Consider the following 23,817-nt stretch of genomic DNA (forward strand, 5'->3'; position numbering starts at 1 on the left):
ATTTATTTTTTTTAAACTCACATTCACATTTCACACTGATAATCTTGTTTCCCATTTCTATAGAAATAAAAATTTAAAAAAAACAAAAATCATATTTCCTGTTTTTTGTAGTAAAAACTACAAATTACTGGGAGAAAAAAAATGATTTGAAGATTGTGGGCTTTTTTTTTCCATAATTTCAGATTTTTACTGACGTATCAGATCATTTGAACATTTATTGAAATAAAACCATAAGAAGTTTATAGGTGGAAAAATAAAATCACTGTTTGGTGAAGCTGTTAACAACTTAATACACTTCTGTTTGAAGATGTCTAAAGGTTGGAGTTTCATCTTTAGACCTGTTGGATTTTAAAAGCTTGTTATTTTATATTGTGCCAAATCTGCATCGGAAAGTTGAATATTTCCCTCTGAAATGTGGAAGTATGAAGGATGAAGGATGGAGGATGAAAGGATGAAAGGATGAAGGATGAAAGGATGAAGGATGAAAGGATGAAGGATGAAAGATGAAAGGATGAAAGGATGAAGGATGAAAGGATGAAAGGATGAAAGATGAAGGATGAAAGGATGAAGGATGGAGGATGAAAGGATGAAAGATGAAGGATGAAAGGATGAAAGGATGAAGGATGGAGGATGAAGGATGAAAGGATGAAAGGATGAAAGATGAAGGATGAAAGGATGAAGGATGAAAGGATGAAAGGATGAAGGATGAAAGGATGAAAGATGAAGGATGAAAGGATGAAAGGATGAAAGATGAAGGATGAAAGGATGAAGGATGAAAGGATGAAAGATGAAGGATGAAAGGATGAAGGATGAAGGATGAAAGGATGAAGGATGAAGTATGAAGGAGTGTCACGTGGAAATATTCAAGTCAACTACCTCAACAGGACACTTTAATGAAAACTCAAGAATTACCTCCAACAATGAACCCAAAACAACATAAACAAGCTTCATGTCATCCAACAATATGACGAAATTAAAGTTCACATCCCGGCAGCGAGCTGCTGCTCGACATGATCGACATGATCGATATGATCAATGTTATCAATATGATCAATGTTATCAATGTTATCAATGTTATCAATATGATCAATGTTATCAATGTTATCAATATGATCAATATGATCAATATTATCAATGTTATCAATATGATCAATGTTATCAATGTTATCGATATGATCAATATGATCAATATGATCAATGTTATCAATATGATCAATGTTATCAATATGATCAATATGATCAATGTTATCAATGTTATCAATATGATCAATGTTATCAATATGATCAATGTTATCAATGTTATCGATATGATCAATATGATCAATATGATCAATGTTATCAATATGATCAATATGATCAATGTTATCAATGTTATCAATATGATCAATGTTATCAATATGATCAATGTTATCAATATGATCAATATGATCAATGTTATCAATGTTATCAATATGATCAATGTTATCAATGTTATCAATATGATCAATGTTATCAATATGATCAATGTTATCAATGTTATCGATATGATCAATATGATCAATATGATCAATGTTATCAATATGATCAATATGATCAATGTTATCAATGTTATCAATATGATCAATGTTATCAATATGATCAATGTTATCAATATGATCAATATGATCAATGTTATCAATATGATCAATGTTATCAATGTTATCAATATGATCAATGTTATCAATATGATCAATGTTATCAATATGATCAATATGATCAATGTTATCAATGTTATCAATATGATCAATGTTATCAATATGATCAATGTTATCAATGTTATCGATATGATCAATATGATCAATATGATCAATGTGATCGATATGATCAATATGATCAATGTTATCAATGTTATCAATATGATCAATGTTATCAATGTTATCAATATGATCAATGTGATCGATATGATCAATGTTATCAATGTTATCAATGTTATCAAACAGCGCTTTAATGAGACGTCACGTGTCATCGGGCTGTAGGAGCGATGGAAACGTCCCACCGCGCAGCCCGACGGCGGGGCTTACACCCGGACATCACCCCGTCGGAGCCCCAGTTCAGAGGACAAACACCGAGTCTTACCGGTTTTCTTCTCCGGTGATCTGGACGACAGAACTTCAGGCCGGTTCGTGTCGGCGTCTCCCCGGAGGCCGCGGCTGGAGCTGCCGGTTCGGGGTCAGAGGAGCCGGAGGTGCCCGGAGGCCGCGGCTGGATCGGAGGCTCCGGTTCTTCTGTCTCGGTGAACGGCTCGTTAAACCGTGTCCGGGACATCTTGCGTGTTAAACCTCCGGACCTGACGTAGCGAGCCGGCTGTGACGTCACTGCACGCCAAACGACCCGCGTAAAAACAGCGTCTGCGCCAACCCTCGAACTTTGAACTTTCACCCGGACCGGAAGTCTCTTTTTTCCGCCCATTAGTCTATTTACTTTCTTTTATTTTTAAAAACTTTTTAAAAGGCTACATTTTTACTTTAATTATTGGTGCGCCAGCTTTAGATATAAAAGACACAAACAGAAATTTCCCTCAATTAAAAAATAAAAAGCTTGACATTAAATAAGTTTTGTGATTATTAAAATAACAACAACAAAAATCAAACTAAAAGTTAAAGCAGGTGTTTAAAGTCCAACAGTCTGAGTCAAAAATAATTTCACCTGGAGGGGTGTGTCTCTGTTTGATTGACAGCAGCTGGCAGACTGAACTCAGCTGCAGAAGAAGGAGACGACGTGAACTAACTGCTCTGTTTGTGTCTCTGAAATACAATTAACTAAATTAATTAATTAAGAGATGTTTGTACAAACCTAAAATATTTACAGACCTGATTTTTTTCTTTTTACTATTTTAGTTTTGGAAACAAATGCAACATGGGAAAATATTTTTTTAAACAGCATTTAAATGCCAAGAAATTAATTAATAAAATAAGAGTTTCCTCCAGCTCAGTTCTGAATTTAGATTTTTATTTTCAACTGTGGACAAAAAAAACAACAAAGTTTGTGGATGGAAATCATCGCCTGGTTTGATCAAAGGAGTATTTGTCGTCAGACGTCATCACCCTGCAGAGGAACAGCAGCGCCATACAGAAGCCTGCGAGGGCCAAACTGATCACCACCTGTGTGTTCAAGCACAACACATATCATTTGCTTACTTTGATTGAAGGAGAATTTTCAGAATGATGTTCGCTCTTCTTCCCGAACCGAGCCGTACTATGCCAGACAGATGCGACGTGTCGGCCGCCGCCGTCTTCGGGCTTCCGGTCGACGCCCACTCGGCCTCGGAGCTGTGGTAGTCCAGGTTGAAGATGCCGGTGGGCAGAACGCGGATCCCCCAGTAAATCCTCTTCACCTGGCGGTAGGTGGTGTCCTGCACGTCGCAGCGGTACGTACCTGGGAACCAGGACAGGTGGTTACTGACAGTCAGCAAGTTCCAGTCGATGAACGCGCATTTATTTTATTTATTTGTTTGTATTTGCTGTTTTTTGTCCTGTCGGCTCAAACTTCAATACGACTTTAATTTGTATCCTCTAGGACAGACGGGCCACTTCGGTAGCATTTATTCACATAGCTGAGCTCCACCTAATATCCGAGCAGCCGTTTGTTTTCCAGCTCGGTGTGTTTCTGTCCTCTGATCTCTGCGTGTCTCTCTGTGGGCGGAGCTAAAACTCTTCTGCTGCGACTGAATGGTGAAGGCAGCGAGGGGGGAGTTCGTCCGCTCGTTAATCCATCGCGTTGATTGCGTCGATCTCTCAGACAGATTTAAAAAATTAATAGATAAATAAAAATGCTAAAATTAGATCTACAAATATACTCGGACAGGAAAAGCTGCGTTTTGTTCGAAGCTCAGAAACGGGTGGTTTTCTGCTGGTAGTTTTGCGATCTACAGGTTGGAGACGACCTCTTCAGAAGTTTAAGTTTAATGTCCTCATCCATCGTAGGTTGTCATCAGTATAGTTACGAGTATATTTAGTATGTATACAATTTAAAAGTTTCATTTTATAGCCTCATGACATTTTTCTCTTTAATCACCAATTCAGCTTCAACAGTTCCATAATTTCCCTCCTGCCGACCGCCTCACCAGGAAATGATGTTTCTGAACGTGACCCGTGTGTGTTGTGTTTACCTGCGTCGTTCTCGGTGACGGCGTCCAGAACCAGCTGGTCCAGGTGAGGAGCTTCCCAGCGGGAGAACAGGGAGTCGTCGGAGGTGATGACTCCTCGGGCGTGACGCCACGACACCCTGAGCCGGACAACAGAACCGTCAGATGTCAGGGTGTTTCTAACGTGAGCCCAGTCGGTAGGTTTTGAGCAGCGCAGCGCCACCTACTGGTGACCATCAGACAACACTCACATAGAAAGGGAAGTTTTCCCCCCTAAATGTTGGTTTACTAGCAGGTCTTAAAGAATAAAAAAGATTTGATTAAAGAAGAGGTTGTAACATCTTAATATTTAATTTTTTTTTTTCCATTGTTTGAAACTTCCCGCCTTGTCACGTTCACCTCGAGGAGAACCTCCCCTCCAGGAGAACCTCACCTCCAGGAGAACCTCCCCTCCAGGAGAACCTCACCTCAAGGAGAACCTCCCCTCCAGGAGAACCTCACCTCCAGGAGAACCTCCCCATGGCCTTCATGACATCTCCCAGACAGTCGAGCTTCACTTTCTGCCCTATGGTCACCGTCATGGTAACGAGTCCACACTGCCAGATTTCAAAACACTTCACTTTCTGGACCCGACACTCCTCGGACACCTTTTCCAAAAATGAAATATGATGATTATTAAAAATCTGAGTTATTATAAAAAATGTTGTGTTGAGACTCAGTCGTACTTTTGTTGCATCGGTGCTTTTCACGTTTCCTTCCATCGCCATCTCCCCATTTCTGATCAGACACAGTGTTTGAGTTTTGACCCCCAGACCACAGGTGGTGCTGCAGGCGGAGCTGTCGGTGATCACCTCCACTCGCACCTTGTCCAGGTCGGCCGGGGTCAGAGGTAAGACGAGGAGGAGGAGGAGGAAGAGCTGAAGCCAAAGAGGACCATGCTGCATTTGGAGGTTTGATGCTGAGTCTGCAGAAAAAAAGAAGAAACTGTATAAAGTTCAAGCTGAAGCTGCTGAGAAAGTTCTCATTTGTAAAGAATTTAAAAAAAACATAGACCGGAGAGTTAAAAGATGCTGATGATTATAAATCCAAACTGAACAACTCCTGATCAATAGGATTTTATTTTGAATGTAATATTTTGTTGTGACAACCAGAATGTCAGAAAGTTCCCTCCTTCCACGTGTCAAAATGCAAAAAACAAAAATGTCAAAAATAAATTATATAAACGAATATACAGGACAGAGAAGCTTTTTTCAGTAGTATTAAATTCGTTTTTATTATTTGCTCTGTTTTTATTGTTTGTATCAAAGAAACAGCTTTTAACAATGATGAAAAGTCAACTTGTTGCATGTGGATGATGTTGCAATTCACAAGATGACCACCAGATGTCAGACAATCACGGAGACAAACCGCAGAAGGCGTCTGTACACCACTGTGGTAGATTAGTTTTAGTCTTCAGTTCAGTGATCATAATGTAAGTTTACAAATAAATAAATCTTTCGCCCTTTATTTTTTAGAGGGTGAATCATCTTTCACGGAATACAACTAATATAACTGATCAAATAAACATGTAGCAAACAGAATGTGGAACTAAAGAGCATAAAGAAACACTAAAATGACTCAAATTATTAACTGTAAACCACAAGAGACAATAATGACTATTTAGTCTGAATACATTTTTTTTTAATTTTACCTTTATTTTACCAAGTCAAATAAAAAAAAAAATAATTCAGCATATGCAACATGACATCCACAATTAAATGCCAAATAAAATAAAATAAAAGCAAAATTAAAATTCAGTAATAAAAAGAAATGAGATAAGAAAATTATCTAAATTATAGTTTAGTGAAAGAACTGATAAAAATGTACTTTATTAGCTTTACAGTTTCGGCCAATATACTGAACAGCTGCTGGCTTTTCATTAAAGAAGCAGTGTGCAGGATTTAGTGCCATCCAGTGGTGACGTTGCAGATTGCAACCAACTGGACAACTCTCGACTCCCCTTCCAAGACCATGACATATTCCCTTTCTGCCAATAGATCCTCCTCCACGCTGGACCTTCACACATCACACATCGTTAGATCAACTCACGTTGAGTCAGATTCACACCGACAATGATGCCGCTCAGATTAAACATTATAACGAGGAATATAGAAGACAAAGATGGAGGCTATTTGAGTTCAAATTAACTCTAAAATTTTGAGATCCTTTTTGGAGAGGCCTCTTCCATGCGTTTTTTTTGCAGGACATTATTGGTCCCTGTTTGTATTGAAGGGTTTGTTTTGGTGTGATTTGGTGAACACTTCTAGGTTGTAAGATTTTTACATTTGTAAGTTGTAAGATTTTTTTTTTCCTTTGAATTGTTTTAGAATATATATTTCTTCAAGTACAACCACTCAATGGCCTTTTCATGTTGAAGACAGTTGCAGAGCACCTGATTGGTCGAGCACCTGATTGGTCGAGCGCCTGATTGGTCGAGCGCCTGATTGGTCAAGCGCCTGATTGGTCGAGCGCCTGATTGGTCGAGCGCCTGATTGGTTGAGCTCGGTCCTCACAACCACTGATTCTACCCACATATGAAGTCGGAGGTGATAAAATAGCCTGCCTGGGTTTTTTCAGGCCAGAGCAGACGATCACTTTTGCACATTGAAAGTTGGTCTGGCTTGGTCCAAAAAAAAGAGATATTTTTAAATCCTGAGTGATATAATATAGATATATTATAGTGATAGATATAGTGGCGCTGACATCAGGAAAACAACCAAGACACGAAAAAAAAACACAAACAGGAAAAACTCAAAGATGACTCATCGTATGTGGGAGTCGGAAATATCTCGCCGATGACAGAGGCCGAGTTGGCAGACCAGTAAACTCCTAATGGCCTCTGTGTGTGTGTGTGTGTGTGTGTGTGTGTGTGTGTGTGTGTGTGTGTGTGTGTGTGTGTGTGTGTGTGTGTGTGTGTGTATGTGTGTGTGTGTGTGTGTGTGTATGTGTGTGTGTGTGTGTGTGTGTGTGTGTGTGTGTTCTGTGTGTGTGTGTGTGTGTGTGTGTGTGTATGTGTGTGTGTGTGTGTGTGTTCTGTGTGTGTGTGTGTGTGTGTGTGTGTGTGTGTGTGTGTGTGTATGTGTGTGTGTGTGTGTGTGTGTGTGTGTGTTCTGTGTGTGTGTGTGTGTGTGTGTGTGTGTATGTGTGTGTGTGTGTGTGTGTTCTGTGTGTGTGTGTGTGTGTGTGTGTGTGTGTGTGTGTTCTGTGTGTGTGTGTGTGTGTGTGTGTGTGTGTGTGTGTGTGTGTGTGTGTGTGTGTTCTGTGTGTGTGTGTGTGTGTGATGGTTTGTGCCTGAATACAAATGATCCAAGAAGAGGAGGATGAGTAGGATGAGGAGGATGAGGAGGATCAGGAGGATGAGGAGGATGAGGAGGTGGAGTAGGATGAGGAGGATGAGGAGGTGGAGTAGGATGAGGAGGTGGAGTAGGATGAGGAGAATCAGGAGGTGGAGTAGGATGAGGAGGAGGAGTAGGATGAGGAGGATGAGGAGGATGAGGAGGTGGAGTAGGATGAGGAGGATGAGGAGGTGGAGTAGGATGAGGAGGTGGAGTAGGATGAGGAGAATCAGGAGGTGGAGTAGGATGAGGAGGATGAGGAGGATGAGGAGGATGAGGAGGTGGAGTAGGATGAGGAGGATGAGGAGGTGGAGTAGGATGAGGAGGATGAGGAGGACAAGGAGGAGGAGGATGCAGAATAACGAGGATGGAGGGAAATAAAAAGGAGGACGTTGCGTAATAGCAGGAAGTGAAAGAGAAGGTTTTGCTCAGTTGGAATTACATTCATACAAAATGTTTGTTATTATAAAACATGACGATACATAAAATAAAAGCAATTTTGTGTTGTTTAAAAGAAATGCCCGATTGTTATTGTTTGTTTTACAGCTTTTCTTTGTGTCTTCCATTTTTCTCACCTTCTCTTACTTTTCCTCGTCAAATAAAAAAGAATATTACGAATATGTTACAACTTTTTTCCTCATAATATTGTGATTTGATTTGATTTTGTTTTTTTATTACTCGTACTCATCCACACTTTCTTTTTAAAATGTCACAAAGCCAATCTTTGATTCCGACTGTGACCACGACAGCAAGATCTCCGTTCCAGCTGTTCGAGGGGAGAGCGGTGCAACAGCGCCCCCTATCTTCGGCCAGCTTCTGAGTCTGCAAAGATTCAGAAAGAAACTGTTTCCTGTTTCACGAAGGCGTGATTTATCCCGCCGAACTATTTATGGCCAGCAGCAACTTCCTTCTTGAAAGCAAAAGTAGAAGATCTCAGACGGAGACAGCCAGCTTTGTGTTTTTAGAGCGACGCTTAACAAAACAATATTTTAGGTTTAGATTTGACAGAACGTTGAAGGCAGGTTAACTAAGTAATGCTTTTGGGTTTTATACTTGTAGATGCACTAAATTAAGATCTAAAAGGCTGAAACATATTTATTTTTGAAATGCAAACGAAAGGCTGGAGTGAAGGAGAATCTGAGAGGTGTAACGGTCGAAGAGTTTTGTGTAGTTAAAGGCAAGAAAACGGTTTGAACTGTGAACCTTTGTCAGGTGAGATGTCTGACGGAGCGATGGCCGAGTACCTGCTGAAAATACTGATTGTCGGTGATGGAAACGTCGGGAAGTCGTCCTTCGTCCATCGATACGTCGACGGACAGTTCAGCAGGTCGTACAAGATGACCGTCGGAGGTGAGGGCGCCTTACTTCATCTTCTTTAAAAAAACAACGAAATAAAGTGACTCTACAGGATCTTAATCTTCAGTGTGTGTGTGTGTGTGTGTGTGTGTGTGTGTGTGTGTGTGTGTGTGTGTGTGTGTGTGTGAGTGTGTGTGAGTGTGTGTGTGTGTGTACTTGTATCACTGACGTTGTGGGGACCCCCTCTTTTAGGGTGCAGTCATACTATGATCTGAATACTTAACAACAATAACAACGCTGGTTGTCTGTTTTCTTGTTTGTTTAAATCTTTGCACTATTGTTTAGTTAGTTTTAATTTAATTTAATGATTCTATTTAATTTTATTGTATATCCTGTTTATTTTTATATTTAATATTTTTTACTGTTTTTTTATTGCTTTCTGTACCTACAATGATGCTGTAGCAAAATAAATTCCCCTTGTGGGATTAATAAAGTATCTATCTGTCTGTCTGTCTGTCTGTCTGTCTGTCTATCTATCTATCTATCTATCTATCTATCTATCTATCTATCTATCTATCTATCTTCAAGTTTTGCCGTGAAACATTTTGGGGAGGAAACTTTCTGTCGTCAGTGCTGTTTCAGTTGTCACTTATTTCACTTCACTTCTTCTCTCCGTGTCTCTAATTGGTACTTTTGTTTGTCTTTCTAGTGGATTTTTCCGTGAAGCTGCTGCACTGGTCGGATAAAGAACAAGTCAGACTGCAACTATGGGATGTCGCAGGTACTTTTATAGCATATTTTTTAGAAGATGGATGGATGGTTGATGGATGGATGGATGACACAGTGAACTTGCCACCCCCCCCCCCTCCTCCTCCTCCTCCAGGCCAGGAGCGCTTCATATCCATGACCAGGATCTATTACAGAGGCGCACTGGGCTGTGTGGTGATGTTTGACGTCACCAGTTCTTCCAGCTTCCTCAGCTGTCGCCATTGGAAACAGGACCTGGACAACAAGGCCATGCTGCTCAACGGAGACTCCATCCCCTGCATCCTGCTGGCCAACAAGGTGAGTCAGAGCGTTCAACCGATGAATGATGGATCGTGAAAACCCTTCGGACTCAGGGTTAATAAATCAGCAATGTTCCGTTCGTTTTTGGCTTTTCAGCCTCTTTTTTTTTAAACATTCTGTGAATTTATTCACCAAATAAACAATTACTTGTTCAGATTACTCGTCCATGAAACCTGTAATCGTTCCTGCACCTGTCCGTCACTCAGTGTGACCTTTCTCAGCGGGTCGTGTCATCGGAAAGCATCGACAAGTTCAGCAAAGCCAACGGCTTCATGGCGTGGATGGAGACTTCGGTCAAAGAGAACAAGAACATCGGAGAAGCCATGAGGTGAGGGGGGGGGGGGGGGGGGGGGGCGGAGCAGGTTTCAGTGCAGAGTTGAAATGGAGTCATGTGGCCAAAGAATACATTTATTAAGGCTGCAGTTTCCTGATGGAAATCAGAATCCGATTTTGATTTGTGTCAATAAATTGCAAAAACCTGATGGTAGATAGCAGCTGCCTATCAGGCCGTTAACAAACACACATGGACTCATCTGCAGCGGCTCAAATGTCCAATCGAAATCAGATTACATGCATCAGTTTGTTTATTCAAAATTATGCAACGTGTCGGCATAAAATCAGCTGATGTTTGATGCTATAAAAATGATCAATTTGACACATTTGGTGAAAATGGAAGATTTACGTCAGCGTTTCTTACCGTCTCGTTTATATTTTGCTTTTGCGGTGTATATCATCAAAGTCATTTTCAGTTAATCTAATTACAAAAAAAGTCATTTCCACACAGTTGAAATTGAAAACGCTCTTCGGAGGGCCTTGAGGGAGGAAGGTGGCCGGATTTGAAACGTGGGCCTGAATACCAGCTGAGAATCAGTTTCATTTAGGAGCATGTGGGCCAGAATAATTGACAATAAGTCAATAAATCTGCTTGACATCATAACCAAGGTCCTTGTCACTCATTATGTGGTTAGAAAGCGCAGTAACTCCCGCTTTAAAGACCAAAATATTTATATTAATGGTCATTCAGTGTCTTTAACATACAGTCTTCTGCAAATGTCCATCTGATGGATAAATCCACACTGAAGGCTCATAACTGAAGCTCTTTTCACATATTTGCTTCGTATAACTGCCCCCACTTCTGTTTTTTTTTTTTAAATCTTTTAGACACGCGTACAATAAAAGTAAAATAAAAAAGATGTTTGGGATTCTTTCTTTCTTTCTTTTCAAAAACTCTTGAGTGACGCATCAAGAAAATCAGACTGAAGTGACAGAAGTTTCTTCAGGGTCTCCGAACCTTCATCGGGACATTTTTACTTTAATCCAAAGTGGTTTTCAGTTTGTGGGCAAGCGGCCCAAAACAAGGAGACAAACACGGATGGAAACAGACGGTTACGCCTCATTTATGGGCTTTTTAGACTCTTGAACACTTTTCAGCTTGTCGCACCACAAAAACCTGTTTTAACCAGAAATGCTGAATCTTTCTGTAAAAAAACAACCAAATAAAGCAACATTTTTCTCTCCTGTTTTGTAAATTATTGCTATGTTTATGTTGACACATTTTCAACCTGCATTTTAGAGCAATATCTTACATCCACAACCCTTTTTTGGAAAAAAGACGTGTTTCTGAAAGGGTTTCTGATTATTTGATGACTTTGCATTGTTTTTTTTCTTAATTTGAGTATCTGATTGCTGCTTTAGTTGTTTTTGAAAAGGTTTTGTGCAGATTTACAGGTGCAAATTTTCAGATCTTCATCCAAATTATGGGATGGTTTTTCCAATCTGGCAAAAAGCTGTTCCTCAATAAAATGCTTTAAAAGGAGCTTAACTCCTGTTTTGCAACTGAAACACACATCAACATTTTGTTTTTATTTTGTGATAATATTTCTGTAGGTAAACTTTGAACTTTTACCATAAGGTCACTTTACAGTATTTTTTTTTTTGTATCTTTGCAAATTTTGTGTTTTCAAATTTGTGCAAAATAAATTCAAATAAAAATGCCCCTGAGCCAAAAGTCTGTCATGTAAATCAATGCAGATGTTGACTTTTAACCATGAAATTAATTTTGATGGTTATTCATAACTAAATGGAACAAAAACATGTTGCTAAAAATCCGTTGTGTGTTTCAGGATGTTGGTGCAGGAGATCCTGTCGGTCCGGTCCGGTCTGGACGGGCTGGAACCGCGACCTGAAGGCTGCGTTTCTCCTCAGCTGGACTCGGAGTTCAGCAGCGGCGGCTGCTGCTGAGGATCATCCGGCTGTTTGAAGGTGGAAAAGAGTTTTGAGTTGAGCTGTCCAACAGAAACCAGGAAGCTGCGGCGTCCGAGATGTCAAAGTGAATTCACAGGAAAAAAATCTTCCCCGGATAAATATAATCAAAATACAACAACTCATGTGTAGCTCGAATCTGAAGCACGATATCCAACTCGTGACACGTTTCTGGGCTATTGAGGCGTGAAAGTTACACGTTTTGAAAGCGTGAAACTTATGTAAACCTCTTGTGAAGTGGGATCATGTGACCAGCATCCAGCAACAAAGGTTCAAGTACAAAGGATCAAGTACAAAGGACATTTTTGGTGGTATCATAGTCACAGACCACCATGCGGGATGATGTGGTTCTAATCGTTCGTTTTGGAGCAGGAAGGGACCATATTTGGACGAGCTGGGGGAGGAGCCAGCGGTGGATCTGACCGATCTGATTGGAAACCTGACGATACTACGTCCCGCCCACCGATAGCTGTAACCTGACTGCACCACAGGCCTGTCAATCAAACAGACACGCCCCCAAAAACAGGTCTTCTTGAATCTTATTTTCTAATGAATGAGGGATTATTTTCAGATGGACCTCCAGAAAACTAATAAGAAGGAGTGACTTTAGCTAACAACACCGAGATAACTGATGGACACATTTTATTCACTTTGGATTTGATGAGAGAAGTTGAATGGGAGTCTATGGAGCCGGACGCTTTTTGGAGCCGACTTCTAGTGGCACTCGCTGGTATTGCAGCTGAAGACACTTCTGGATCAGAACCATTTTACAGACCTGAAGCTACGAACTCTTTTTATATCCAGTCTGTGATTATTACTAAAATACTGAACACGCTAGAAGCAAAATGTACAATAATGCACTGAATGTTCTACTGAGAAGAACTCTTGGTTTTCTTTGGTGTTTGGTTTGTTTTCTTTGATTCAGGGGCCAAACATCTGATCACTACAGTAATGAAATAAAGGTTACAGTATGAAGCTTCAGAAAACTGCCCTGTTTGTCATGTCGGGAGCGAAGAGGATAGCGGAGCTGCAGGAGGAGGAGGAGGCAGCAGACGGAGGAAGATGTGCGTCGCTACAGGGAAGGCCTCGGTGAGAGAACGAGGTGCGGAGCGTGCTCAGTGCGGCCGCCAACTCACCTCCCTCCAACGCCGCTGAGTCAGCAGGGCACATGGTGTCCGCATGCTCACAACCACGGAGGCACATGGACACGCGTGTTTACAGAAAGGTCAGAGGCACATGGACACGCGTGTGCCCTCGAAGCTCTTTTCAAACGTGCAGCGACAGCGTCAGGAGTGACGGCTTCGTATCAATCGGACGTGAACGACTTTAGTTTGACCTGTTAAAGACGTCATGTGATCACACGCAGGTCAAACACGCCGATTTTAATTTGTGTAACTTTTATTTCATTTTGTTGAAGTCTGATTTTGTTTTGTTTTGTTCATAAAGCCTCTTTCTTTTTCTGAATGTTTGAATGTGGCTTTGATTAATGATTACAAAAGTTTGTGACGCTGTGTGAAATGTAAATAAAAAATAAATATTGAATTGAAAATCCACAAAATATGTTTATGTTTTATGAAAAATATCTTATCTGAACAATGTCATCTTTCTGTTTCTGCACATTCTCGGCATTCATTTCCTGTTTTATTTTGACAGTCGCCTCCTTTTTTCCAGTTCCAGATGTTGTCACTTCCTGCTCTCGTGTCGTGTGATGTGATGAACGGCGCCCTCTTGTGGTATTCACCATGTTGAAGCTCCAAAGTTTTGTATCAGCCTTCGAGTTCACCAGTTGTGACGTGTTTGTTTCCAGAAAGGTCAGAGGTCATGGAAGTTCATGTTTGTGTGGAAGTTCAGCTGATATATTGTAGTTTTATTCACGTAGAGTTTGTCGTAATAACTTGGATAACAGCCTGCGTCTGAGGAACATGTGGATCGTCCCAACAGCCTGTTAGCTTGATGAACTGTTAGCCTCCGAGGCTTCTAGACTCCCTCCACGTTGCCGTTGCCTAGCAACAGCGTCAAAGGCAGCATCACCTGGATGTCTCGACTTCCCGCCCTTGTTCGTCCTCCCAGCTCCGTGACTGCCTGCTGCTCCGCCACTTTATTGCTCGTTGATTTGTTTTGCTGTTTATGTGCTTTTTGATTAAAGGTTTTTGACTTTTGTAACTTTTCGTGTCTCAAGTCGCTCGTCTGACTTCAGTTTTGTGCCACTTTTCTTAAGAAAGCTGCAGAAGTTCGAGCGCTAAACACTGTTTTTTTTAATGACGTAACGCCGTGAACACGTTGTTCTTTTCATTTTGCCAAGTAAACAAACACAGAGGAAGAAAACAAGCTGTTAAAAGCAGCGAACTCGAGCTCACCGGATTCTATTCAGAGCCTTCGTTCCTTCTAGCCGAGCGGATGATGACATCATCGTCTGGCAGCGACTCTCTCCCCGGTCCTCGCCAGCCGTGACGCTCGGAGGAGGCGGCGTGGGCGGCGGGTGGGAGCTCCTTCTCTCACATCACCATCAGAGCCAGAGATAGAAGGAGCCGCTCGGCCCGGAGGGATCACCGACGGCCGGAACATGTTGGTCCACTTCACACTGTTTTAACTTCACACTGTATTTACCACATGCTTTATACTTGATTTAGGACCTTTGTGTTGAAGGAGGAGGAGGAGGAGGAGGAGGAGGAGGAAGAGGAGGAGGAGGAGGAGGAGGAGAAGAATGCTACTTTTAGTAAACGTAACGCTGAAGGATGTTTTATTAATAATAATAATTATAATATAACAATTTTAATAGTATTTACGCTTTGAGCTGAGCTGCTGTCCAAAGGAGAAACGTTCCCACAGATCTGAGTTACACTGCAGGAGAAAGAATTTGCTGATTTGACAGAAGTTACGTCAAAACTTGGCGAGGCCCGGAGACGAGACGTCAGCAGCAGCAGCTCCTTCGAGGAGTCGCCGAGGGAGGAGAGGAGGAGGAGGAGGAGGGTGTTTGGTGGCCTTTACCTTCGACCATACTGGAGTAACGCCAGCAGAACAGGAGACTGCATCACGGATTACATCTTTAATGTTTTAAAAGACGTGTTATCCAGATGGTCCAGATGTTCCGATGAAGGTCACATGACTTCCAGCGTGACGTTCAGTTTCCAGACACAACCTCCGTCTTTCAACCCTTTGTTTTTAATACTCATTTAGATTTATGTTTTTGCCGTACAAAACAGATAAAATTGTATTTATTTTCTGCAAGTGAACAATAAAAATGCATCGTTGGTTTGTGAACTTTATGAATCCTCCAGTTCAGATTCTGTCCGTCACCATCTTGTTAGTTCAGAGCGGTTCAGAGCAGGAAGTGACCATATTTGGACGAGCTGGGGGAGGAGCCAGCGGTGGATCTGACCGATCTGATTGGAAACCATGATGATACTACGTCCCGCCCACCGATAGCTGTAACCTGACTGCACCACAGGCCTGTCAATCAAACAGACACGCCCCCAAAAACAGGTCTTCTTGAATCTTCTTTTCTAATGAATGAGGGATTATTTTCAGATGGACCTCCAGAAAACTAATAAGAAGGAGTGACTTTAGCTAACAACACCGAGATAACTGATGGACACATTTTATTCACTTTGGATTTGATGAGAGAAGTTGAATGGGAGTCTATGGAGCCGGAGGCTTTTTGGAGCCGACCTCTAGTGGCACTCGCTGGTATTGCAGCTGAAGACACTTCTGCATCAGAACCATTTTACAGACCTGAAGCTACGAACGCTTTTATAAACTCTCTGTGGTTATAACATGTTTGATGATGATGCTGCTCAGCCTAGAAGATGCAGGGAGATTATTTTCTGTGTTTTTTTTCTCCTCGACCAACAAGATCTTCATCCATCAGAGAGAATCAGACGTGTAGAAGAACTTCTCATCACCAAGAGACAGAACTAAACACTCGTCCGACATCATAACCTGGTTATAATCGTCCCCTTTTTGTGCTCTTACCCCAATTAGCTTGTAAAAGTAGGACATGTAAATAGATGTATAACGAGATATAACGCACGCGCTGAGTCTCAGGTTCAGGTTTTATCTTTTTTTAATTTATTTTTTCGGGATGTTTTTTTCGGGCTGGCAGCGAGAGGTCGGAGAGGAAGAGAAAGAAAAGACGGGAAGCGATGCAGAGAAAATAATAAATGAATATACAGCGAAGAAATTTCCCTTCGGGGATTAATAAAGTGAAATAAAAGAAATAATAAAAATTAAAAAAAAATAAAAATAAATAAAAAACACGAGTTAGCAGACATAGAAAATGTTGATCTGATTTATAAATTAAGTTTAGTCCCAGAAGAACCTGTTACATGACCGTAATCTAATATATCTGTGTAATTCACATATTCCATTTTGGTGTGTATTTTGTTTTTTGACGGCTTAAAATTTGAGAGTAAAAATAAAATGAAAACAATAAAGCCTCTGAATATATATACGACTCCACAGAGAGACTTCAGTCATGCAAGCTCGTTCATGCATTTAACTGCAGCCTGTCTAATGTAACTAAGTACATTTACTCACTAAAATACTAAATTACTTCATTATTTCCATTTAAGCAACGTTATGAGTTAATATCGTACTTTATTCTGCTGCATGACTGACTGAAAATTAGATTTTTTTTTCAGAAAATTCTCTTTTTTAAATAAACTCTTTAAAAAAATAACAACTTTGGGATCAGCAGGAAAATGCAGTCAAAAAAGCTGAAAACTTAAACGACACAAACATATGATGATCTTATATAATACGACGCATCACAGTCGATTAAACTAAACAACAGTAGATATCAGCATCACCTTAAATAATCACTTTTATACTTTGTATTTTTAAATACAGCATCTATGGTAACGAAAAAAACAAACAAAAAACAAACATCCGTTCTTCCTGCTGCAGTGTGAATGGACTTCCGCACTTCCATGCTTTTTAAACGTGACTCGGAATCAAGCACGTGACGCCGCACCGACCAATGAGACTCGCCCAACTGGTGAGCATGTTGCCGTTCACGTTCGGCAGGGCTGGTGTTGCGTTCTGGTACCGTAGGAAAAAAGTGTTCTAACAAATCTGAGTTACCAACGTTAAAAGCTAAAGTGAAGAAATACAACCAGCACAGATGTCGTTTTTATTATTTCCAGATGTCAGATACTGTTTTTAATATTCTCTGTAGAAAAACTTCACACGAATAATGTTGAATTTGTTTAAATGAAGCAAAAATAGTTCAAAACAAAATAAAAAAAAATGTTTTGTCAGATTGGGTGACAGTTAAAGTTTATCATCATAACACAACTACCGTTCCCAGTTATTCTGGTGTAACTTCTGCTGTCATATTTTCACTAAACTTGGTTTCTTGGTTGTTTGTATATAATATATATAGATATATATTGTACTGTATATACTGTATATACTGTGCATTTTATATTTATATTTTTACTGCTATTTTATTGCTTTTCTATTATTCTATTATTATCTTATTGCTTCTGTATGCTGCTGTAGCAAAAAAAAGTCCCCTCGGAGATTAATAAAGTAACTACCTAACACTAACCTAACCTAACCCTAACCTAACCTAACCTAACCCTAACCTAACCTAACCTAACACTAACCTAACCCTAACCTAACCTAACACTAACCTAACCCTAACCTAACCTAACCCTAACCTAACCCTAACCTAACCTAACCTAACCTAACCCTAACCTAACCTAACCCTAACCTAACCTAACCCTAACCTAACCCTAACCTAACCTAACACTAACCTAACCTAACCCAACCTAACCCTAACCTAACCTAACCTAACCTAAACGGCTCTGACGTGCGGGCGTTTTCAACCAATGGGCTCGTGGGTTAGTACCATTTTAACCGAGGCGCCTTTGAACGCAGCTTGGCTTCGGGTCAGAACAGAGCGGACACATGCGCAGTCGGTGGAAATCTTATGAAACAAACGAGTGCAGCGGCTGAAAGCAGGTTGAAGGGGGAGAACTCAGACCGAGGCTACCGACACCGACACCGGCACCGGCACCCTCCCGCTCCCTAAAGAACCCCGAAGGGAGGAAATGCTTCTATCTTTGGGCTTCACATAGATATCACCAGCGGGGAGCCAGCACGAGGTAAGACGGCTGTTCGTGGCACCTTTTTGCGGGTTTTGTTTTCAACGTGAAGCGGCTGTACTTTAACAAACAGCGCCACCACCTTACATAAGTAAAGCTCTGTGACCCGGTTTCCCTCGACATGGATTTTGTTTCCTCGCCGAAGAGTTGAACTTTAGCTCAACTACATGTTGTGCTCGGATTCGTACTCGCCACCGTGACATGTTGGGCAGCTGCTCATTTCTGCTGTTAAAGTATATGAAATCCGAGCGACGTTCATGCGAAGCTTTAACATCAGCCCTCCGTTCATTCTGGACATTGTGACCTAATTTCCATCTGGAGGAGTCAGCAGGGCCATCGCTGAGACTTCACACTGAGGATTTAGTTGCAATTTTAAAATTCCCTTTTTTAAATCCTATTGTGCTTAATTGTAAAGTGTATAGTTGAATAAACTTTATTTAATATTGTAATCTGTGGTTAAAATCACATGAAAAATAGATGTTTTGGATGAGACCTGGTGGACTTTTAATTTAATATAATGCCTTTTGAGGTCACATTGTGCAAGCCTTTTACAATAAAACGCAAGTTTATATAAAAATAATACATCATTTTATTAAATAACTGACATTATGGTGTGTGAAATGCTGTTAGTTTTGCCATTGTCCTATTTACAGCAGGACTGTAAGCCTCCTCTCGTTTTATTCTAACCCTCCATCTTCACCCAGCTGCTGCCATGTCACCTCTGCTCCTTTTCTCCAGCCCACATTTCATAATTTCAGTTCAGTTAAAAAACGCTGTTGGAGAGTGGAGTTGTTTCTTTTTTGTGAATTGCATATTCGAGTGTTCCTCCATGCAAGAGGCTCCCCTCTCAAATCTGGGCAACCGGCTGTTGGGTGGCGTGTTACTGTGCCAGAGAGACTTGTGGATGTCAGACTGTTAATAATCAGAGGAATGAGGCAGAAAACGTGATTTATCGTGTTTTCTATTTCTGACTAATGTTTATTTCCTGCATATTTATCATCAATGCAACATGTAGTCGCAGATTCAGGGAACAAACGGAACTTTTCAGCTCTTCCAAGTGTTCTGTTTTTTGTTTTATTGTTAAAGAATAATAATAATTAATCTGTGCAGCTGTATTTGAAATAACACCCCCCCCCCTCCCCAGCTTCCAGGATGGCTTGAACCTGATTGGACGAGACTCCCCGGTCCCTCCAAGAAATTATACAATCTTGTGGTTGTAAATAATTAATGCAAATTCAACCATTTGTATTCCTGCAATTTCTCGGCTGTAACGTTCCTCAGCAGAAGCTCTGCTGGAGGTTTTCCAGCACGAAATACGACTTTCCAAACAAAACGTTGCTTCATCAACAATAACTCCTCATTTACAGTCAGAGAGGCTCTTCAACCTCTCCTCATCAAAACAAACCTCAAAAACAGAATAAATATTTTCTTATCTTGAGAATTAAGCTCCTAAAAATGACATTTTATTCACTTCAGATGTAAAAGATGTACCGTATGCGTTAAATTAATAGGATTTAAAAAGCATTTAAAACATTTTTTTTTACAGAAGATGTAGCCTGTTTATTTTATATCAAAGTCACAGATTTTGTTTGTTTTGTAAAACTACGCTTCCTTTGACTCGAGAATATTTTGTAACTTTAAACCCAAGTTCAAAAAATAAAAAACAACTTTTAGAATTACAATATTTTAAGCTATTTTTTTGCGCTCTGCTGCAAATGATTCCAATGACTCTTTATTAGGTAGTAATAAAGTACATTTTTTGAAATTTGCAATTGTTGAAAATTCCAGAAATTTTACTGCAAAAAATGTATACAAAACTGTGAATTGCGTTGCGATTTCTGAGGGAAGCAGTTGGACTGAAGCCCGTAACTGTGATTTATAAGAGTGACCCGGTTTCACTGCGGCAAACATCATGAAATATCTGTACTTTTCAACTTAAATCGGTTAATTAACAGATTTATTAAGGATGGACAGAATCTCGCTGGTGGTTCAGTTCGTACAAAATCAGCAGTTAAACATCGTCAACAACAACATTGATTTATAATCCTGAAGATGCCAAAACTTGATTTAAAATCGAAGAGATTCCAAATATGTGTTGCTGAATATCGGAGAAATGGACTTAAAATCCAGTTCTGTACGTGACTTTTGATTTTGCCGGGACGTCCTGTGTATGAAGCGAACTCCGTGCTCTCTGTTTGAATCCATTGCTTCAGCTTTAAAGTGATAGAGTCTCACTTTGCACTTTCATCCCCATAAAGACAAGTGAATGTGCATTGAAAATGAATCCTGCATTAATGAACACCTGTCGGGCACCGAGTGGCAGTAAAAGTTTATGAATCTGAGAGTCAGCTGTTGGATGTTTAAACGGGTTTGTTGCTCGACTACAGTCCAGTCTGCTCCCTCCGCTCACTAATCCAATCGCTTTGAATCACGCATACAGGTTGATTTGTTGGCACTCTGGCATGTTTGCAAAGTCTTATTTGACTTGTGCAATATCAATATTTTCAATTCTCTGCAATAGTAATCATATTTTAGTCGCTTATGAATATATTTATTTTAGAGGCTGTTTTCTCTGTGGTTAGTAGTCGTATGTACCAAAGAGGAGAAGCACTCCTAATGTTCTTGTATGCAGATCTTACAATAACAATAAAGGCTTCCTGATTTGGATTATTTCTTGGATTACAAACCAAAATGTTGGTGCCAGTTAAACTTCTGCTGAGATTGAAAGTAAAAACTTAACGCTCGCCCAAAACAAGAAACGGCCATAAAAATCCCTCCGCAGCCACAATATGTTTGTATTTAATACAAAAGCATCGTCAGATTTTCTTTGTTTGGATCATTTAATGGGTTTTTAGCATTTTTACAATCCAGCTGAAAGACAGGAAGGACAGGAAGGACAGGAAGGACTGGAAGGACAGGAAGGACTGGAAGGACGGATAGGAGCCGGCTGACATGCAACAAAAAGGTCGGAGGCCGGATTCGAACCGGCGTCATTGTACGTCTCTGGTTAAACACGAGCCACCGCAACACCTTTCTTTATTTCTTTGATCTAATTAATGCGCAAGGAGACATTTCCAACTTTAATCTGTCCAACAGTGCAAAAAAACAAAACAAATAATCAATGTATCATGATAGAAAACTTAAAGTTAGCATTTCACAATGTTTGCAGAAATGGAGTTTCAGCTCGCTGAGTTTCTTTCCACAACCCAACACCCGAAAAATCTTCCTGCCTATAATAGAAACTCTTGTTCTATTCTGGGCTGCGTCCCACACTGTCGGCAACTGATCCAACGCGGCCGCCTCCGTCCTCTCCCCAGCTGGGAGACGTTCACTTTTGTTCTAAAACTAAATCAAAATAAAGGACCTGTCCGTTCAGAAATGTCGTCTCTGTGATCAAAGAAAGTCCTCTCAGTCCCTGTTCATCTTCCTCTTCTTCTTCCTCCTCAGTCAGAACAACATGGCCACAAATTCCATCCACTGGTTCCGGAAGGGCCTGCGTCTCCATGACAACCCAGCACTACGAGAGGCGATCCGGGGGGCGGGCACCGTGCGCTGCGTTTACTTCCTGGACCCGTGGTTCGCCGGCTCCTCCAACGTCGGCGTCAACAGGTGGAGGTGAGACAATTATTGTGCAAAAGTTGTAACCTGAAGATTGTTGAGAGATTAAGAGGACAGGAAAGATTTAAAGGAAAAAAGGAAAGAAAAATCCTACTTTTTTTTTTGTATTGAAAGATCTTCAGCAGATGTAACCTCACATGCTCCCTATTTTTCTACCATTTTTTTTTCTCTCAATTGTCATGAATTTATGAAACGTGAAGTGCTCCGATTTCCTTTTGTAGCGATGGCAGATCAGCTGGAAGCTGCCAGTCATAAACAATAATAATAATAATAATAATTTAAAAAAAATAAAAAGCTGACTGAGCTGCAGTTCTCCAACCCGCCACACGATGTCAGCATTTCTCTGCGTTGGGAAGCTTCATACTTGGAGACTGAAAGTGTTCAGCTGTGAAATGGAGAGAAGAGAATCAGACAGGAGGAATCATAGAAATCCTTTTATTTGTTTTATTTGTATTTGTTTGGACGACAAAAGAGTGTTGAAACGAAGACGTCTTGATTTAAGTGGATCTGAAACGGAGGATTCGGAGCCGTGACCTCCTCACGGCGTCCTTCTTGGTTTTAATCCCGTTGCAGAGGTCAGTCGGCAGGAAACCTCTGAGCTCAGCGGCTGGTTTAGAAGTAGGTTAGTGGAATAGGTGCAAACGCTGAGGATGAACTGTGTGTGTGTGTGTGTGTGTGTGTGTGTGTGTGTGTGTGTGTGTGTGTGTGTGTGTGTGTGTGTGTGTTTAGCATGCGAGACTCTCTGCAGGAGGTCGAGGTCGCTCCAGTGTTCATTGCTCACTGGCCCTGTTGTGGTTTTTTTACCAGGTGTTATTCTGAAGTCGTCCAGCTGATCTTGTCACTAAAACAAACTAAAGTATTGTAAACAGATCGATGGAAACACACATCAGCGCCGCTTCAACACGCGACAGATTCCGCGGCGTTAATCTGAAGCTGAAGCACTTTATTTCTTTTTTTGATCTGCGTGTTTTATTACGAAGACTTTGTGAAGCCAAAAGGCTTCAAAATCTGAATTTATTTATTATCAATAGTCTCTTAAAAATTTCCCTGGAAAGACGTACATATTTTTCTACGAATAAAAGTTTTACTAGACAAGAATTAATTCCAATTAATTGCTGCCTTAAGTGAGATTTTTTTTGCACATTAACTCGTGAACTTGTGTGTAAAATTCATGATGTTTGAAGGACAGAAGTGCAGCTGATGTCACATTTTCGATTTCGAAGTGTGCAGAAAAGTGCAGAGTCCCGGTTTTGTGGGCTGAAGGAGTTACGTAGAACAAAACGTAGAAAAAGCTGCGTCACAAGAGGAGATTCAAACAAGACCAATCAAACGGAGCAGAGACTTTTTAAGAACTGTTTATTCTAACATGTTTTTAGCCGTATTTAAAAGCTGAATTAGACCCAACAGGTGTCAACGGCACTAAAACCGGCGCCAGCTGCCGGGACACCTGCAGGTCCGTTCACAGCAGTCATCCTATTAGCTTTGTTTTTGGTACCTGAAACAGGGGATTTAAAATCTCTCGTCGGTCTGCTGTCTGGGATTAAAATAGTCCGTCCTGTGTTCCCGACGGGGAAAGAAATAACAAGCAAACTGGTTCTAATGTGTAAAAATAAGTCATCCAGCTGCACTTTTGAGCAAATAAAGAGAAGCAAACGGAAGAACTTACAAAACAAAAATCAAGTTTGTATTTAAAAATAAAGAAATTGAAAATTAAATATTATTATTATTACAATTTAGTTGGTTTTGGTCACAAAAACTTGTGGTTGCGAATCAAAAACGTTTGTGTCCGAGTTGAGCAGGACTTAGTGGGCGGGGCCTACGTCCAAGGAGAAAGCTGGAGTTTCTATTGGTGGGTCCTACCTGGATCCACACTGGGTTTTTTGCATGGAAAAGTCACATTATTATTATTCAGGATCTGGATCCATTTAATGTTACAAGTCCCACTTCTGTACTTCACCAACTGCTAATGTGAGCGTAGCCACAGCCG

At 40.6% G+C, this 23,817-nt stretch overlaps 3 protein-coding genes across 3 annotated transcripts in view; 2 read left to right on the forward strand and 1 right to left on the reverse strand.

The window, feature by feature from the left end:
• Nucleotides 1-1,980: 1,980 nt before the first annotated feature.
• On the reverse strand, nucleotides 1,981-6,236 carry tmem81 (transmembrane protein 81). Its single transcript, XM_069141731.1, has 6 exons — nucleotides 6,191-6,236; nucleotides 4,828-5,066; nucleotides 4,604-4,749; nucleotides 4,127-4,242; nucleotides 3,205-3,393; nucleotides 1,981-2,333 (listed from the first exon to the last, which is right to left on the reverse strand). Exons 1-6 carry the CDS (start codon nucleotides 6,234-6,236, stop codon nucleotides 1,981-1,983), a joined length of 1,089 nt encoding a protein of 362 aa, XP_068997832.1.
• A 2,177-nt stretch (nucleotides 6,237-8,413) lies between these two features.
• LOC138193622 (ras-related protein Rab-7L1-like) lies at nucleotides 8,414-13,636 on the forward strand. Its single transcript, XM_069141757.1, has 5 exons — nucleotides 8,414-8,826; nucleotides 9,482-9,553; nucleotides 9,656-9,837; nucleotides 10,047-10,168; nucleotides 11,964-13,636. The coding sequence occupies exons 1-5, from the start codon at nucleotides 8,694-8,696 to the stop codon at nucleotides 12,079-12,081; spliced, it is 627 nt and encodes a 208-aa protein (XP_068997858.1). The 5' UTR covers nucleotides 8,414-8,693; the 3' UTR covers nucleotides 12,082-13,636.
• A 4,405-nt stretch (nucleotides 13,637-18,041) lies between these two features.
• LOC138193623 (cryptochrome-1-like) overlaps nucleotides 18,042-23,817 on the forward strand; it is a 28,866-nt gene continuing 23,090 nt past the window's right edge. The window contains exons 1-2 of the mRNA XM_069141758.1: nucleotides 18,042-18,212; nucleotides 21,660-21,827. Of these exons, the coding sequence (XP_068997859.1) occupies nucleotides 21,670-21,827 (158 nt within the window). The 5' untranslated portion in view covers nucleotides 18,042-18,212; nucleotides 21,660-21,669. The remainder of the gene's footprint in view (nucleotides 18,213-21,659; nucleotides 21,828-23,817) is intronic.

This window comes from Embiotoca jacksoni, unplaced genomic scaffold, assembly GCF_022577435.1.
Source record: "Embiotoca jacksoni isolate LCO1_2020_lvr unplaced genomic scaffold, fEmbJac1.0.p SCAF_90, whole genome shotgun sequence".
Lineage (NCBI taxonomy): Eukaryota > Metazoa > Chordata > Actinopteri > Embiotocidae > Embiotoca > Embiotoca jacksoni.